At 32.2% G+C, this 17,141-nt stretch overlaps 2 protein-coding genes across 2 annotated transcripts; one reads left to right on the top strand and one right to left on the bottom strand.

The window, feature by feature from the left end:
- Positions 1-462: 462 nt before the first annotated feature.
- LOC111424634 (SOSS complex subunit B homolog) lies at positions 463-1,374 on the bottom strand. Its single transcript, XM_023058248.2, has one exon. The coding sequence runs from the start codon at positions 1,236-1,238 to the stop codon at positions 630-632; it is 609 nt and encodes a 202-aa protein (XP_022914016.2). The 5' UTR covers positions 1,239-1,374; the 3' UTR covers positions 463-629.
- A 252-nt stretch (positions 1,375-1,626) lies between these two features.
- On the top strand, positions 1,627-16,880 carry LOC111424644 (LITAF domain-containing protein). The gene is made up of 2 exons (XM_023058261.2): positions 1,627-1,796; positions 16,577-16,880. Exons 1-2 carry the CDS (start codon positions 1,694-1,696, stop codon positions 16,834-16,836), a joined length of 363 nt encoding a protein of 120 aa, XP_022914029.1. The 5' UTR covers positions 1,627-1,693; the 3' UTR covers positions 16,837-16,880.
- Positions 16,881-17,141: the final 261 nt, after the last annotated feature.

Here is a 17,141-nt window from a genome sequence, read left to right on the forward strand (position 1 = left end):
TATATTAATAATTTGAGGTCTGTAAAAAACGTAAAAATCTTTGCAAAATTGAATTTTTCATGCTACTATAATAAATAATAGTTATTTCTCCCAAATAGATGAAAAATCAAAGCAAATTATTATTTAAATTTTTAAATATTCACTTTGGTGATTTTTTATTTTTGGGTTGGTTATTATTTTAGTGAGAGTAATGTAACTAATTTTTTTTAAATTAAAAAATTAATTGCTTATAAATTATGGTTATGCACTAACTGAGAATAAAATAGTAAAACGAAACAATTAAAAAAATATTTATTTAAATTATTAGTCAACTTTTATGTATAAAAACATTTAGGTTATATTTACTTGACATTAGTTATCAAAGTGAAGTTTCAAATCAAATTTTGGATTTTTCAACAATTTCTACACTGTTGTAATTAATTTAATTTTTGGTTATTTAGGATGAAAAAGTAATCAATGAAATGAAAATTCAAAAATTTTGATAATTTATTTTATAAAAATACAAATATTAATTAATTTTTTTCAATATACTGGTCTATTCCTGTTATATACAATAACAAACAAAAAAGTTTTAAAAACAATTTCCTTATAGAATTAATTCTACAAAGAAAATATTAAAACAAATCTAATTAATTTGCTCTGTGTCTACTTCTATGTGGTCCACCTCTTGAGCCTCGTTGTCTTTTTTGATCTTGAGGTCCATTGCCGGTCATCCTATTAGTTGCTGGTGTACTTTTAACACTTCCTGCTGAATTGTTATGAACAATAGTGGATGTGGTGATAGGGGGAGTAGAAGTTTGTGGCGGAGCTCCAATTCTTCCAGCTCCATTATTCGTCCCATTATTTAATGGGGCGCTGTTTGGGGGGCCTCCCATTGAACTCATCGGTGATATACCTTGATTAGGTTCGCTCATATTCAACTGTTCGTTGAAAACCATACAAAACTCGCCGATTTTTTGTAAATCACCACCTTTCGATGTATAAAGCGTTAAACAGCTTCTCCACATTGAGACATAACCTTTTGTTAAACGAACTATATCACCAGGAATCAAGAGCTGACCAGCTTCGTCCCAAACACTAGCGTTTATACAGGCACTTTGATCGGCCACTTTGAAAGTTCGAACTTCGCGGTTCTCTTTCGTAAGGGTGGGATGTCCGACCTCCAACACTATAAACACTACGTTGATATTCTTTAAACCAGGACGCATGTCCTTTATTTGCACATAATTATTGTCCATTTTATTTTTTATTTTCTAATTATTTTTTTTTAACTATCGTATCGTACGGATTCTCGAATCATAGGACATAATAGAATTGAAAATGAAACTGGAATCTCCGCACATCCCACCTTCACACGTCAAGGAGTGAAAATGGAATGAGCGGACCCACCATTTTCTGATTCGTCCGTTTACGTTGGTACCACTGCGCATTAAAAGTCACTAAAATAGTTGTGTGTTGAGTTTATCTGTCAGTTTTGTGTGCGTTTTGTATTTCAAACGTATAATTTAAATGATAACGAGCTATTGAAACGCGGTGAAAATTTATTTTTAACTTAAACAATAACTTGACGAATAATTTTTTTTGGCGTTATCATTACCTTTTATTGCGAATAGAGATTCTTTTTACTAACTACGTCAGAAGGCTATAATTAGAAAGTTACATCATTTGTGTGTTCTTAAACTAATGGTGCAATATGAAATCGATGCCACCTCCTTATGAACCACCACCATCTGCGCCCCCGGTTTATACACACGCCAATATTGAATATAATTATGCTTATCCACGCATTCATACAGGTAAAACAAACTTCAAATTATAAATAATTATATTAATAATTTTTTTTAAATTAGGATGTTGGTTGTTTTCACTATTTTATTTATGTTAAGATTATATGTAAAGAAAAACAAATTTATATTCGAATATTAAGAGGGAATATATTGCAGAGAATCAAAAATTTATTTTACACTTTTTGATTTAAAGGTTCTACAATCTTTTAAAATAGATTTTAAAGAATTTCAATTTTAAACTTTGCTTAAATATTTATTTATATTTTGAATGAGGTCGGTGATGTCAGTTTTAATACCACGAAATCAAACGAATTAGTGGATACATTTAAGAATGCTGTTAATGTTAGTGATAATTAATTTTTTTAATATTTGTTTATCAATTTATTAACAACGTTATTATCAATTTTCTGCTAATAGCTGAAATCGTATTCTTGCGTTTTAAAGTGATTTCGTTTGGGCATTTGATTCGGTTTAATTTCATCTAAGGACTTTCAATTTTTTCGCAATAGAAGATAAACTGTTGGAACTAATGATATTTTCGACAATGGATTACTATAAAAAACTTTTAGAAAGTTAACATTATACTTATTGACGAAATACATATTTTCGACCTTGATACAAGATAAAAAACTATTTAATTATTCTTGATCTCTTTCGATATCTGCAGATTTAGGAATAACATCTTTATTTATAGACAACATTGGTAGTGACCCATAGCACAGAATATTCAGAATAAGTTATTATTCTGTGCCTATAGCATCTATGGCAGCGATTTTTAGTTCAATAATGAAATCATTTTATTAGAAAAAATCATTTATTTCGAACTTAAAAACATTTTACTAGCAATAATGAGTACATAATGAAAAGAAATGTGGAATGTGATGACTGCATCTGTTTTTCATTTAAAATTATTTCCATGCGTGGATCTACGTTTCGAATACATAAAAGCAAATTTGTTTTCTAGTGACAAAAGTCGATTCTTATACAGGTGACTTTTCTTCCAAGTTTAGTATGGAGATCTCGAAAACTAGCGGAGATAGAGAGACGACTAAATGGGAAAGAATTGAGTGCGGGAAGTTAGACCCCCATTTTTGATTTTTAAATTTTTCATTGTTGTTCTAGATTGTTCTAGAGTTGTTCTACATTGTTCCAAAGCGGCAAATAGAAAAAATAAAAACTCGGCGAGAAAACCAAAAAAACGGGTTTTTCGACTAGCCCCCCATTTTTGGAAAAATCTGATTTTGTTAGTTGTTCTGGGTTGTTCTAGTTAGGGCCGGTTTATCAATATCAAGTTAAATCTGTTAGATACGCAACTCATGGATAAACTTGCCTAACAGATAACCTCAGTGAACCGTTTATCCAGCAACTTTCTACCCGACAGGCAGCAACCTACAAGATAGATCATAGATGGTACCCCTGAGTGTTAACATTAGAAACGGAAATGAAACGTAATTGGTGAAATTTGAATAATTGACTTTAGTTTATGAAGTTGATATAAACAGCTGATCGTGTTTTGGAGGTTATCATTCCCGTGTGCTTTCGATATTGTGCTTTGTTTTCGAAAACCTCTTTTATAATGGAATTCCTACATAAATATTTATTAGACAGCGATAAAGTTGAGGATATTGTCCAACTCTTAAATTATAAACGACGACCATGTATTATAAAAGAAAGACAAAAGTCAAAAACACTTTGAGGAGTTGGACCACCACCTTTTTTTGTTAGATTTCGGTTAAAAAAGGACACAGTTTTGTCAATCTTGGTTAAAATTGAGACGAGATTATACTGTATTAGATTATAGATTATATTATTTTTTTTTTAATTACTAGATTATTATTTATTTTTTATAACATTTTTATATTCGTTTGCCAAATCCACAAGCAAGTTCTTTTCTGCTGTACTAAAATTTGATGATCTTTTCTTTCTCTTGCTTATCCATCACCACAATTATAAGCTTAATTTATTTTTGACGTTGTATTTTAATTTTATTGTCATTTTCTTTCACCAAGCAACCAAACTTGTGCTCACATTTTTTTATAGGCTGTCAAAAAGCCTAATAACTAATAAACATAGGTCCGAAAATGGACCATTTTCGAGATATTCAAAGATTTAGTTTCATAAGTTGATATTGTTAACGTCATGAATTTTAATTTGTTTTTATAATAATTAAGTGGTTACTATGATTACGATAAGTGGTCTAATTAAAAAAAATAATAATTGTTTGCGAAATTATTATTTTACTATTTAATTTAATAAAACTATTAAGTATATATAATTAAGTTTATTGCTACAAAATCAGCATTCATTCCACAAACAATTAAATTTTAACAATACTACAATTACATATATCACATTACAATACAATACATTTTATTTCCTAAACTATTAAGTATGGCTCCTATTAATTACTCCAAGGAAGAAATGGCGGATATGGTGTATTGTTACGGACTAGCCGATGGAAATGCGTCGTTAGCAGCTCGTCATTACGCGCAAAGGTTCCCGAACAGACGATTGCCTAATAGTCACACCTTTAGCAGACTATTTCTCAGATTAAAAGAAACTGGAAGCGTAACCCACAGCCCTTCCACGGAGAGACATTACACAAGTAGTGCGCATATTTAACATTTATTATGACATGATTCTTTTACAATTTGTTAAATATTCGTTGATTTTATGCTGGTTGAAAGATTTTTTTCGACAATCTTTGTTACTTGTTTTGTTAAATTATTAATGAATTGTATTAATTAGCTTAATATTAACTTGTTATTTATTAAACTTTATCTTAACCATCGTAACCATGGTAATCATATAATTACTGCATCTAAATCGTTACAATTAATGATGTTAACAATAGGTCAACTTATGAAACTAAAATTTTGAATATCTCGAAAATGTTCGGCAAGAAGTATCTTCGACCGATAACCGTGGGAGGCAAATTTAAAACGATCTATTCGGGGTGAACGGTCAAATAAGCACAGGAACAACTTTTTACAATTTGCTAATATATTTCGGTTGTCGAATTACAACCTTCATCAGAGCGAATTACATTTGTTGTTTATAAAGTGGATAAACCAAAAACATTATTGAACACATTACATAGATATTATTACGTTTGATTAAATTAAAACTTGGACTTAAAAGTTAAAATCATTGAGACGAACGAGATACACGTTAAAATTTTACTTGAAATTTCAAGTTTTAATTTAATCAAACGTAATAATATCTATGTAATGTGTTCAATAATGTTTTTGGTTTATCCACTTCATAAACAACAAATGTAATTCGCTCTGATGAAGGTTGTAATTCGACAACCGAAATACAGGGTGTCACACAAAAAACGCCCCAAGCTGTAACTCTGTCATTTACAGTCCGATTTTCATGAGTGAGGTAACAAATGAAATGGTTTGATGAATACTATGATGCATGCTACAAATAAATTTTTTCCAAGACCATCTTCAATTTTAAACGATTATTAACTTTTGTTTTTCAAATTGCTCCATATATTTTTCTTCGCGTCATTGGATGGAGATTGTTTTTCTGAATCCATTGATGTACAATACATCCATTTTGAAAGTAATTTTAGCAAAGAAAAGACACCTGTATACAGGGTGGTTCAGTTTATAATCGGGAAATTTTACTAGGATGCAGTACTTGCTAAAATAAAACATGTTCTTTGTATAAACACAGGGTCGCAAGTCTTTTGTTTTGGAGCTATGAGCGATCAAAGTTAACCCAAAAATTTACATTTTGTTTTGTATTTCGGCTGTAAGTAAACCGTAAAATTTGAAACTTTGTAGGTATTTACTACTGGTTTAGACCTTATTTTCAAGCATACCTTAAACTTCCCTAGTACCCTCTAAGGGTATGAAATTCCCCACCCCCTTGATTTTTTTATAAGAACTTTTTAACACTATGAAATATTAACATAAAAAAATATGTTTTGTAAAGCTCATTCTTTAGTGGTACTTTTTTGTCTCTTTAGTATTTTCGTTAAAGTTAATAGCTTCAGTGTAAAAAAATAAAATATCGTGCCATGTACCGATATGTGCCGCCATGTTTAGTTAAAATTATTCTAAAAGTTGGCTCTGAGAACTTGTAGGTTTCATTTACAGTGAATCCTCATAATTGTTTAAGATTATTAATAATTTTTGACTGTTATTAAGCAAGAGTATCAATTTTTTAATATTGTTTAAAATTTAATTTAATTTGTTCAGACATTCATCTTATTTATGGTTTTTCTTATGAAAATCACAATTAATTGGTGTTATTTAATTAGTACTAGCTCCTAATACGTGCACTACTTCCATAGCTTGCTATAAAGAAATTTTTTTTTAATAATAGCCGTGCTTTACAGTATAATCTAGCATATTTTATTTGTTTACGCTAAAACTATTATCTTTTAGGAAAAAACTACAGAGACAAAAAAGTATCAATAATGAATAAGCTTTACAAAGAGGTTGTGAATTTCATCCCCTTAGAGGGCGTTAGGAAAGTTGAAGGTATGGTTGAAAATAAGATATTAAGCAGTAGTACATACACACAAAATTTCAAATTCTATGATTTACTCATACCCGAAATAAAAGATAAAATGTAAATTTTTAGCTCAATTTTGACAGCTCATAGCTCGAAAACAAAAGAGTTGCGACCCTATGTTTATATAAAAAACTTGTGTTATTTTGGCAAGTACTACGTCCTAGTAAAGGTTCCCGATTAAAAACTGAACCACCTGTATACAGGTTATCACACAAGAACGCCGCAAGCTGTAACTTTGTCATTTACCTTCTGATTTTCATGAACGAGGTATCAAATGAAATGGTTTGATGAATACTATGATTCATGCTACAAATAAACTTTTTCCAGCGCTATCTTTAATTTCAAGCGATTATCAACTTTTGATTTTCAAACTGCTCGGTATGTTTTTCTACTCGTTATTGTATAGAGATTTTTTTTCTGAACCCAATGATGTACAATACATTAACATTAATTGTAATTTTTGCAGGGGAAAACAATTAAAACATTTTCCGAACATTGTCTTAGTCACTTCTGTAATACTGTGTGCCATGGAAGAAAGAACGCGCAAAACTGATAATAGTCATTAAATGTTATTTCAATGCCCGAAGCAGTTGTAAATGATACTTATAAGTTGTTTTTTTATTTTTTTTTCCCATGGCACACTACAGTATAACGCAAGTAACTTTAAGAGAATGTTAGGAAACTATTTTAATGTTTTACTATACTACAATTACAATTAATGTTCATGTATTGTAAATCAATGGACTCAGAAAAGGAATCTTTACCCAATAGCGTGAAAAAAAACATACCGAGCAATTTGAAAATCAAAAGTTGGTAATCGTTTGAAATTGAAGATGGCGTTGGAAAAAGTTTATTTGTAGCATGAATCATAGTATTCATCAAACCTTTTCATTTGATATTTCGCTCATGAAAATCGGAATTTAAATGACAGAGTTACAGCTTGTGGCATTCTTGTGTGACAACCTGTATATACAGGTGTCTTTTTTCTGCTAAAACTACATTTAAAATGGATGTATTATACATCAATGGATTCAGAAAGACAATCTCTATCTAATGACGTGAAGAAAAATATACGCAGCAATTTGAAAAACAAAAGTTAGTAATTACTTGAAATTGAAGATGGCGTTGTAAAAAATTTATTTGTAGCATGAATCATAGTATTTATAAAACCATTTTATTTGATATCTGGGTGATGAAAATCGGAATGTAAATAACAGAGTTACAAGTTGGGACGTTTTTTGTGTGACACCCTGTATATTAGCAAATTGTAAAAAGTTGTTCCTGTGCTTATTTGACCGTTCACCCCGAATAGATCGTTTTAAATTATCTCGAAAATGGTCTATTTTCGGACCTATATTTAGTAGACTTTTTTTGGCTATTTTCGTTCATTCAAAGAATACGCTGGTGAAGTATTGTACAATCGTTGCGGGACATCCTGTATACTTATTATACCTAAAGCAATCTGGAACACCTATTATTTTCACTAGAACAAATCTATAAAGGACACTTTACTCTTTGAAAATTAAAGTTTTTAGAAGTTTCAATCAGTAATTCTTGCGCCAGCGGCTTTAAATTACACAATAACAATTAAAAAACATATAACGATCTAAAATAACTCAAACTTTGCTGATTCAAATTGTTCTAGGTGTGTTTTAAGTTTAAACTAGGGAAAAAAAGGTTTTTCTGGTTACACGGACATTAATTTTGCAAAATCATATCTTCCGAAAAATACAGCAAACTGCAGACCTAAAAAGAAAAATAATAAATCAACAAATGAATAATCCAACTATTCCATCAGCAAACAAAAATACACTATTTGTATTATACATTATGTATTAAAAACTAAATATCTCTGTGTCCCACCCACACAGAGATATATTTTTTCAAATAGCAATCCCCCATTTTTATTATGGAATATGAAAGAGGATTTTTTTCTGAATTTGGTACAGTCGAAATTAATATTACCTACATAACAAAATTTTCGAGAAGTATTGTCTTAAAATTTCATGATTTCCTTCCCATTAATTGGAGGTAGAAAAATAGCAGTAGCCATACGTCACGATGGCAACCAGTTGTTTCAGATACTTTATTAAGGACCGGTTTATCAATATCTAGTTAAGACGATTTATCTGTCAATTAAAATTGTAGCTGATAGATAACATCGACGAATCGTTTATCCACCCGTAGTTTAGGGTAATCTTATAGATAAATATGACATTTGGATACCCACCAGATTGAAGTACTGGTTAAGGGTCTACCTATTAGATATTGTCAAAAAAATGTGAGCACAAGTTTGGTTGCTTGGTGAAAGGAAATGACAATAAAATCAAAATATAACGTCAAAAATAAATTAAGCTTATAATTGTGGTGATGGATAAGCAAGAGAAAGAAAAGATCATCAAATTTTAGTACAGCAGAAAAGAACTTGCTGATGGATTTGGCAAACGAATATAAAAATGTTATAGAAAATAAATAATAATCTAGTAATTTAAAAAAAAATTATAATGTAATCTATAATCTAATATAGTATAATCTCGCCTTAATTTTAATCAAGATTGACAAAACTGTGTCCTTTTTTAACCGAAATCTAACAAAAAAACGTGGTCGTCCAACTCCTCAAAGTGGTTTTGACTTTTGTCTTTCTTTTATAATATATGGTCGTCGTTTATAATTTAAGAGTTGGACAATATCCTCATCTTTATCGCTGTCTAATAAATATTCATGTAGGAATTCCATTATAAAAGAGGTTTTCGAAAACAAAGCACAATACCGAAAGCACACACGAATGATAACCTCCAAAACACGATCAGCTATTTATATCAACTTCATAAACTAAAGTCGATTATTTAAATTTCACCAATTACGTTTCATTTCCGTTTCTAATGTTAACACTCAGGGGTACCATCCATGTTCTATCTCGTAGGTTGCTGCCTGTCGGGTAGAAAGTTGCTGGATAAACGGTTCACTGAGGTTATATGTTAGGCAAGTTTATCCATGAGTTGCGTATCTAACAGATTTAACTCAACATTGATAAACCGGCCCTAAGACAATGATTAATTTTTGATATCTGAACCTGTTGATTGCCATGGTTAGCTACCGCTATTTTGCTATCTCAATTGAATAGGACGTGTTCAATAGGATTCAGGTCAGGATTTAACGCCGGCCATTCCATGACCTGAATTTCACTTTCTTGCAAAACGTTTCTGGTAATGCTGGCGGTATGTGGCTTTGCATTGTCTTGCACTAGGATGAAATTTTGACCGACCCCATATGAAGCAGGCACCACATGGTCCTCCAATATATTTTCGATGTAATTCATGGCATTTAGTCTACCAGGAACAACAGCAAGATCAGTTCTGTTGTGTATACTGATTCCAGCCCAAACCATAACAGATCCCCGACCAAATCTATCCACTTCCTGTATAGTAGCGGCTGCGTAGCGTTCACCAGGACGTCTATATACACGTACTCGACCGTCGCAACGAGTTAAACGAAATCTGGACTCGTCTGTAAACAGTACAGGCGTCCAGTGACGAAGTTGCCAATCTCTGTGATCAAGAGCATGATGCTGCGTAAGGCGTGATGCGCGGACAGGTCTTCTAGGTTTCAAATTAGCTTCTTTTAATCTATTTCTAACAGTTTGATCAGAAATTTCTATTCTATATGCTCGTCTTAGGTCGTTTAGGAGGTCTCGTGCTGTGGCAGTACGCGTACGTAGACAGGAAAGGACAAGAAATCATTCTTGATTTTGAGTAGTTTTTCGATTTCGACCTGTTGGCCAGTCTCCTGAAACCGATTCCATAAACGCTGAATAAAAGAAGGGGAAACTTGAAGATCCCAGCCAACATGTCGAACAGAATGGCCATGCTGAATAAGGGCGACAGTACGAACAACTTGCACTTCACTAAGATGCCTCATGACGCTTCTAATTAACGAAAATTGACAACTGAATTCATTTGTTATCTTTAGTAGGCTTTCATTCGCGAATTCAAAGCATACTTAACATTTTTCCACCTTCTTTTGTATTATTAATTTACATTTTTAAGCGTAAGTAAGTAGTAACTAAGAGTTGTAACGTTGTTTTTGTAATTTTCTTTAGTTAAATATATGCCGTTGAAGTAAACCAAATTTGATTTGTCTAGAACTATTATTTAAAAAGTTACAGATTCAACAATGAAAAATTTAAAATGGGGTGCTAACTTTCCCCTCGAAAGAATTGCAGTTTTATGAACTCAATTTAATGAGCTTTTTGTTTTTTGAATGAAATGCATGGCTAACTAGATGTCTCGAAAAACCTGTTTTTTTATATCGTTCGATACCTATGGCTCCGTTATTATTGATTTTAGGAAAAATGTGTACAGGAGAAATTTGTAGGGTATGATATGTTTAATAAAACAGTCTAACTGATTTTTTTATTTAAGCAATAATTTTTGAGTTATGACACAAACTTGTAATTTTTCTAATGGAAACCATAGTTGGCTATGACTTTATAAAAAAGACCTTTTCTCAACGATTCTAATGATATACCACTTGGCATAGATATTTTTATTAATAAATAATTTTTAGCCATTTATTCTTTTAATTGGCAAACTGTTCAGGTCGTATGCTATGGAAACAATTGATAGATACGTTTGGTAGATACATTTTATCCAAAAAAACAAAAAGCACATTAAATTGAGTTCATGAAACTGCAATTCTTTCCCTATTTAATCGTCTCTCTATCTCCGCTAGATTTCGAGATCTCCATACTAAACATGGAAAAAAACTCACCCTGTATTTAGTTTTTAAAACCTCGGAGAGGAGATTTTGTTCAATCCCGTTGGCAACAGTAAAATAAAACTATTCCAGGATAGGATCAATCGAAAAAAAGACAATTTATATAGTAATCTTTGAACTAAATACAACGAAATTGAGCAACAAATTGTAAAATTAACAAAAAGAAACTTACAATTGCCAGAAAGAAACCATTTATAAGCAAAATTAATAAACAAAAAAGAAAATTATTCGCTAAAACTTATAAAAATAGCAGAAATGAGTTCTGGAACAAAGTAATATTTATGGATGAGAGTATGATGAGAGTACAGCCAAAAAATATTACAAAGTTCATCTTAAGATTAATTAAGGAAAAGAGACGCTTATATCGCGACTTTAGAATATCCGAGGTTCCAGACTTAAAAAGGAAATTCAATGAACTTAACAAACACATTCAAACCTTAAACAATTAAAAACCGAAAAGTACCATGAAACCTGTGGTAATATCAACAAATCAAAAGGCAAGAAGTTCGAAAATTATTCAGATATCAAAACTCTCCTGAAACACATCACACACCGACCCCGAAAAAATTGTTAACATCCACGGGGATTACCTTTAGCGTATGTTCTCATTCTCGGAGGATGCCTCTTTCTGCTCCGATAACAAAACTATGCTAAACGATTAGTATAACTACGCTTTCACCACCCAGGCCGTCACTCCCGAAGATGCTCTGATCCATGCTCTGAGGACGAATACTTCCTAATCCTAAGCAATGGTACAAGCACCGCTCCTGGATACGACCATGTTACAAACAAATATCCATAGAAAGCTAAATCCTGCCACTTATGCCTACATAAGGAAAATCTTAAACTACTGCCTCATCAACCAACATTTCCCCGAAGATTTCAAGTCCAAAAAATTCCAAAAAAGAATCATTACTATCTTACCCGTCCAACTATCGTCCTATTTCCCTTCTTCCCGTCGTTGGCAAGATCTTGGAAACACACATCAAATCTACAGAGAGGAGGCTGCAAAAATGTCGAATTCAAGTAAACTCTCCCAAAATCCAATTCGTTGTTGCATTTCTTCCCATTCATGCACCTTCTCCCACTGTAATCATCCAATCCACGGTCATATCTTGCGTAAACATCTGCAAATACTTGGGAATTTCGATAGACAGAAGGTTAAATTTTTCCGACCATGGCATCAAGGTGAAGATGAAAGCGATAAATCGTGCGAAGCAGTTCAGATTCTTAACATACCAGGGACGCGGTAATAAATCATTAAAATGCGTCGCACATATTTCCAAGACCATCTGCAGACTAATAACTTCTTTTTCGTAGAATTTAGGATTTTTTGTTAATAGATAAAGTGCTCTGATATCCTTTAATGCTTTTTTTGTAATCATCGAAATAAAATTTAATTGTGGCATCTTTTAAACCAAAACATTTAACTTTATTCTATTGTATTCTACTGTGACTGGTTTAAAAAATCTAACTTTTTCTTTTTGTTTTTTTTAAGGTTTATAGTGTGTTGAATGAGGGGTTAAAAGGATATTTTTGTATCAAGCTAGATAACTGAGCTATAAACATTATTCATTTATTTAAAGAAAAAATAATTAAATTTAAAATAAAAGCCACTAAAAAAATTGTACTGCAAATCATATTGTAAGTGCAGGAAAATGGAAATATATCGGAGACGGAGACAGTACCACTTTAAAGTACTTAAATCGTGCATAAAAAAGAATGCGAAGGACACGTTGAAAAACGGATGGGTACTAGGTTACGGAACGCAAACAAAAAAAAAACAAAGGTGCTGTAAAAGCGCTACGTTCTACCACGTTCGTTAATCGAACGACTAACGCCTAACCGCAGCATAATTATAGTACTCCCGGGAAAGATAGTTGGTGCAAGTGGCGACAAACGGAAGCAAATGCTGTTGAAGGATATACAGTTCTTGAAGTTATAAAGTCAATCTATAATGATTTCATATCAACATGTTTATTAGAAAGATGTCAGGAGCAGATACGCAAAAAACAACGAGTCACTAAATTCGTTTGTTTAGACATTTGTTCCAAAACACGTGTACTCTGGTGTCACGATTGTAGAAATTGCAATTTTTTTGGCAACTTTTCTGGTGTCAGATGGATTAAAGATGTCTGTCTTCCAATCGTGTTGCCAATTCGCATATATTTTCGGGGGATGTGTGTTTACAGCCTGAACTATGATTCTATCAGGTTGATTCTAAATAAAACGTGATGTACTTAAACTGTTGTGATAAACATGTTTCGTCGGCACTTTCTTGTCTTTTATCGGATACTTTCCATCAAATCCGATATTGTAAGGTGGCTAGGTCGTTATCTTAATCTTCATCAAAAGATGAAAATTCTACGAGAATACCTACTTTGTTTGTACCCAGGATTTTCTTCCTTACAATCTGCTGAGATGTGGACGTCAATGCTTGATTAATAAATTAAGCTTGATAAATTGTGTTTTTCTTTCTTAAATTTCTCAACTTGTCGCTCCAAGCTTCCGTCCATGACTTCTACCTTCCAATTTCTGGACCCAAGTATATCCCTGCTGGCTACTCTAGGTGTTGTTTTTTGCATTCTCCTTCATTCTGATCACATGCCCTTGCCCATTGCAATTTCTGGATCTTAGTCTCTACTGATCTACTTAATAAAGAGCATTGGCTCGTTGTAGTAGCTGTACGGTTCCTGATTATATCTTCCATATATTAAGCCTACAATCCTTAGGATCTTCTTCTCGAAGACGTATATGCTGTTTATTAGTTTTTGAGTTCGCGTCCAGGTCTTACAGCCATACACTGTGTACATAAAGTAAGGAACATTCGATAAAAATTCGAGGGATATTCTTCCAGGAAAAGGCTTGGATATCTATGTTATTTATTTTAACGCTCATGTTTTAAGACAAAATTGACATGTACCAAAATTAAGATACGATCCCTCAGTTGACATTTTCAAACAGAAACCCCCAATTTTTGTTGCAGTTATGGATTTTACGTAAAATTCTAAGTATTTTTCAAGTAGCACATACGGTGTGCTAAATGAAAAATATGAAGACGAAACTATCGCCATGGTGGCTGAAATTAATAACAGCCATTGACCCATGATAAATTTTTTAAAGTTTTAATAACCAGAACCATACATTCAGTATTTGTAAATTCAAACTGACGTAGTTCCTGAGGATGATTTAACCAAAATCGAAACCGGTAGAACTTAAAATGCAAAATAAAATCAATTGAAAAGTGCACAAATTGAGTTTTTATTTTACGAGTACAAGATGGAAAGAAATAATAACAATGAAATCTTACAATTTCGCCAAGAGATGAGAATGACAATCACAAACACCTGGTTTTAGCATCATCCTCGTGGTTCATATACATGGAAGTCACCTACCTACAGATAAACCTATGCGGAATCAAGTGGATTATATTATAATAAAGGCAGATTCAGTTCATCTATCAAGAGAGCTTGTGCATAAGTACTCCGGTGCGGATGTGCCTTCTAACCATATATTACTAGCTGCAGTTCTAAAAGTGTCCTTGGAAAAAAGCATAAAACCAGTCACATACCGAAGAATAGAATTTGCCAAAATCATAGATACGCATATAAATGCAATGTCTCATGCTGTAACCAACATATTAACAAACAAAATGGGTTACAGAACAACAGATAAAAAACAAAGTTGGATGACAGATGAGATATTAGAGCTAATGAACGAACGAAGATTTTATAAAAACAAAAACGACCCCAATACAAGAACGTACAAAGTACAATCAGATCGAAAATCCGTGCAACGAAGAATGAATGGTTGAAACAAGAATGCGTAGAGATTGAACATCTACAGAATCAACACAATGAGGTTGATACTACGATACTTTCAAATTACACAATAAGTTAAAAGAAACGTCCGGTGTTTACAAAAAGAGGAACGGCGGCATATTAGTCGGCGAAGACGGACAAATAGTATGCATAACTGGTCTAGTTATACCTAGGGAGGAGATAGAAAAAGCAATTCAAAGCTCGAAAAATCATAAAACTAGATGAAGGTGGCATTGCCACTTTATGTCAAATATGTAACACAGTTTATGATACTGGTTGTTACCCTCAACATTGGCTAGAATCTATCTTTATCCCACTACCTAAAGTAAACAGGGCCAGAACTGTTGATGAATATCGGCTCATCGGCCTTATGAAACCTAAAAATCTTTCTTAAAATAATCCATCAACGCATATATAGAAAATGTGAAAGAGACATGGCTGATTCCCAGTTTGTCGTCAAGAATAGGGACAAGAGAAGCGATAACGGCCGTTAAATGAAAAGACATAAACTTATGCTTCTTTGATTACGAAAAAGCATTTCACCAAGTAGAACATCACAAACATCATGCAGTTTCTCCAGAACCTGGACATAGACCAGAAGAACATTAGATTGTATACCTTTATTGGTATAAGACTTGGAATCCTGTTTAATTTCTATTCAGAGGCAGTATTTCGAGAAACACTTAATACTTGATTGGTATTAAAGTTAATGGAGTTTTGGTTATCAAGATCCGACACGCCGATGACACGATCTTGATAATAACAAGAGACCCGGAGATGTCGAACTAACAATCAATGATACATGAATAGAAAGTGTAGACAAATTCAAATAGCCAGGACGTCGTTAATAATTAAAGGCAAATTAAAAGGGAGATTGACAGAAAATAAGTGTCTTGGCTTCGAAATATTCGACAATGGACCAGACTGCACAACATTGAGGCTATAATGCATACTGCATTACAAACGTCCATCACATACATCCATTACTGGATAAGCATTGCAAGAAGAAGAATTATACATATATTGTATTTGACAAGGTAATCTACAGTCTCGATGCGGCGAATCACAGCCAGTCCGTAATCTCCAGTCTCGACGAATCTTATACAACGAATGTTGTGATCTCGGAATACTTTTTTGACTTCAAAAGCCAAGAATAATCCTATAAAAGCCTATCTATAATAGCCTTTCCATTTGGAAAACAATTAGCTATAAAATGAAAATTGAATACAATATGAGGTTGAATGGACAGATTCTCCATTCATGTATGGTTTTCTGTAGTAACCTTTTTCTAAAGGCATTCACAAACTACGATTTATTAATTAATAAACTGCAAAGAAGAGGAACGAAATTTGTTAGTTTGATAACTTAAGAATTACGTTAAGTAATCTTAGGCTAAGTATTAAAAAAAATGCAACAATCGCAACCATCATGTTGACTACATTTCAAATATAGATCATATTTATTTGTATTATATAGAAATATATGTATTTTCAATTCTTAGTTTGTTTAATTGGTGTCTATACATATATGATTTAAGTAGAAATGTTGATATTATAATAACAATGTTTGATCATTATAAAGAAATTTACTTGTTTTTATACTATAATATATGTCTCTTTTTATTATTTTCTTATTTATCTACATATTTTTTTTTTTTAGATAATGGAGTCACAATTATTACAACGGTTGTACCCGTGGGTGCAGATTCAACCCACATGATATGTCCAAATTGCAACACAGAAATAGAAACGACAACGTTTGAAAAACCAAGAACCATCGCGTACCTCCTGGGTGCTTTCATATGCATATTAGGTTGTTTTTGCGGATGTTGCCTCATACCTTGCTTCATGAAATCGCTACGGGAAACACATCACAGCTGTCCAAATTGCAATCACTACCTAGGACGCTTTCGAACATAAAAAAATTAAAGAAATAAAATAAATAAGGAAATTTTAATGGGTTATTTGACTTGTTTTTGATGTATTTGTACTAATTTTATACTCTATTACTAATAACTGGAATCTCTAAATGAATCTCAAAAAAAGAAAAGAAATATTGGTGTACTAATCCGTTTTAAGTATTTCTCTCATTCCCTTAACCTAAATAAATATATAAAAAAAACTTATTTACAAAAACAATGTGAAAAGAAAATATTTTTGTATTAACTTATTCGCTTTATTTTAATGTATACAAATCGCTTTGTTACAGCTATTTACATACATAT

Source organism: Onthophagus taurus, chromosome 1, assembly GCF_036711975.1.
Source record: "Onthophagus taurus isolate NC chromosome 1, IU_Otau_3.0, whole genome shotgun sequence".
NCBI lineage: Eukaryota > Metazoa > Arthropoda > Insecta > Coleoptera > Scarabaeidae > Onthophagus > Onthophagus taurus.